The sequence below is a fragment of the Alexandromys fortis genome, unplaced genomic scaffold (genome assembly GCF_014885135.2).
Source record: "Alexandromys fortis isolate MF-2015 unplaced genomic scaffold, M_Fortis_MF-2015_v1.1 scaffold_59, whole genome shotgun sequence".
NCBI classification, from domain to species: Eukaryota; Metazoa; Chordata; class Mammalia; order Rodentia; family Cricetidae; genus Alexandromys; species Alexandromys fortis.
Window position 1 is genome coordinate 8,341,707 of NW_026067943.1, and position 1,102 is coordinate 8,342,808.

The following is a 1,102-nucleotide window of genomic DNA, read 5'->3' on the forward strand; positions in this document are numbered from 1 at the left end:
TAACCTTGCAATAATGGAAGCAAACTCCATAAGGAGTTTCTTCAATGCCCAAATCTTCTCTGATGTATACTGGTGCTGCCAGGAGCAGATGTATCTTATTGTCATAAAAAACTTTAGCAAAACATTTAAAATGTCATATTCTATAGGTCTTTGAAGTATTTGAAGATCATCTATCTATCTAAAATATGTCTCTATATGATCTGGAAAAACATACCTAGCATATCTACAAATTTGATTGTTATAGATGACTAACTACTGACCTGTATTTCTTTTCTTTTCTTTTCTTTTCTTTCTTTTTTTTTTTTTTGAAAGTGTTAGCATTTAATTGGCCTCCCTGAGTGGCTTCAAGCCACCAGAACACAGGCACCTCCAACACCCTTTATCTTCTCTTCAGCTCTTCTGCTGAAAAATTTGGCTTTCACGATGACAGGCTGCTTAGGGAGCTTTCCCTTCCCCAGAACTTTGTAGTAGCCCGATCGCACGACATCAATGATGGGAGCAACTCCGGTCTTGTTCTTGGCAGCGTTGACTCGGGTCTGCTCACTGACCAGCGTCCACAGTTTATCCAGGTTGACAGTCGGGCAGAAGCTCTGGTTCCTCTTTAAGTGGTAATGCCTCATCCCAACTTTCCCGAAGTAACCTGGATGATATTTGTCGAAGTTTATCCTGTGATGATGCATGCCTCCAGCATTCCCGCGTCCTCCTGGATGCTTGCGGTGTTTACCGATGCGGCCATGGCCGTGGCTCACGTGGCCCCGGAGTTTCCGGGTCTTCCTCAGTCTGGATGGCATGGTGGTGGCAGAAAGGAAAGAGGGCCCATGTGTTTTTAAAAAAAGATGAAGTGGAATAGTGTAGCGTGAATATAGACAGTTGATGGTGTGGGGACAGAAATTTGTTGTGGCTCAGCACTTAAATAAATCTCTAATTGGCCAAAGATTCATTTCAGCTATTAAAGAACTTGGGGGAAGGGTTATCATAGGGAAGAGTTATAGCCCTGTCCCTAAGTTATGTGAAGACAAATGACCACAGGTTGTTGAATTTTCCCATATTACTTACTAAAGATAGTTAAACTCTCAATCAGACAAAATTCATGAAATAACAT

At 41.8% G+C, this 1,102-nt stretch overlaps 1 protein-coding gene across 1 annotated transcript; it reads right to left on the bottom strand.

Moving 5' to 3' along the window:
- Positions 1-300: 300 nt before the first annotated feature.
- Positions 301-806, bottom strand: LOC126505501 (60S ribosomal protein L27a). Its single transcript, XM_050148481.1, has one exon. It carries the CDS (start codon positions 789-791, stop codon positions 345-347), a length of 447 nt encoding a protein of 148 aa, XP_050004438.1. The 5' UTR covers positions 792-806; the 3' UTR covers positions 301-344.
- Between the last annotated feature and the right edge of the window lie 296 nt (positions 807-1,102).

Coding starts and splice junctions, on each gene's coding strand:
- LOC126505501 (XM_050148481.1), bottom strand. CDS start 791: ATGCCATCCAGACTGAGGAAGACCCGGAAACTCCGGGGCCACGTGAGC.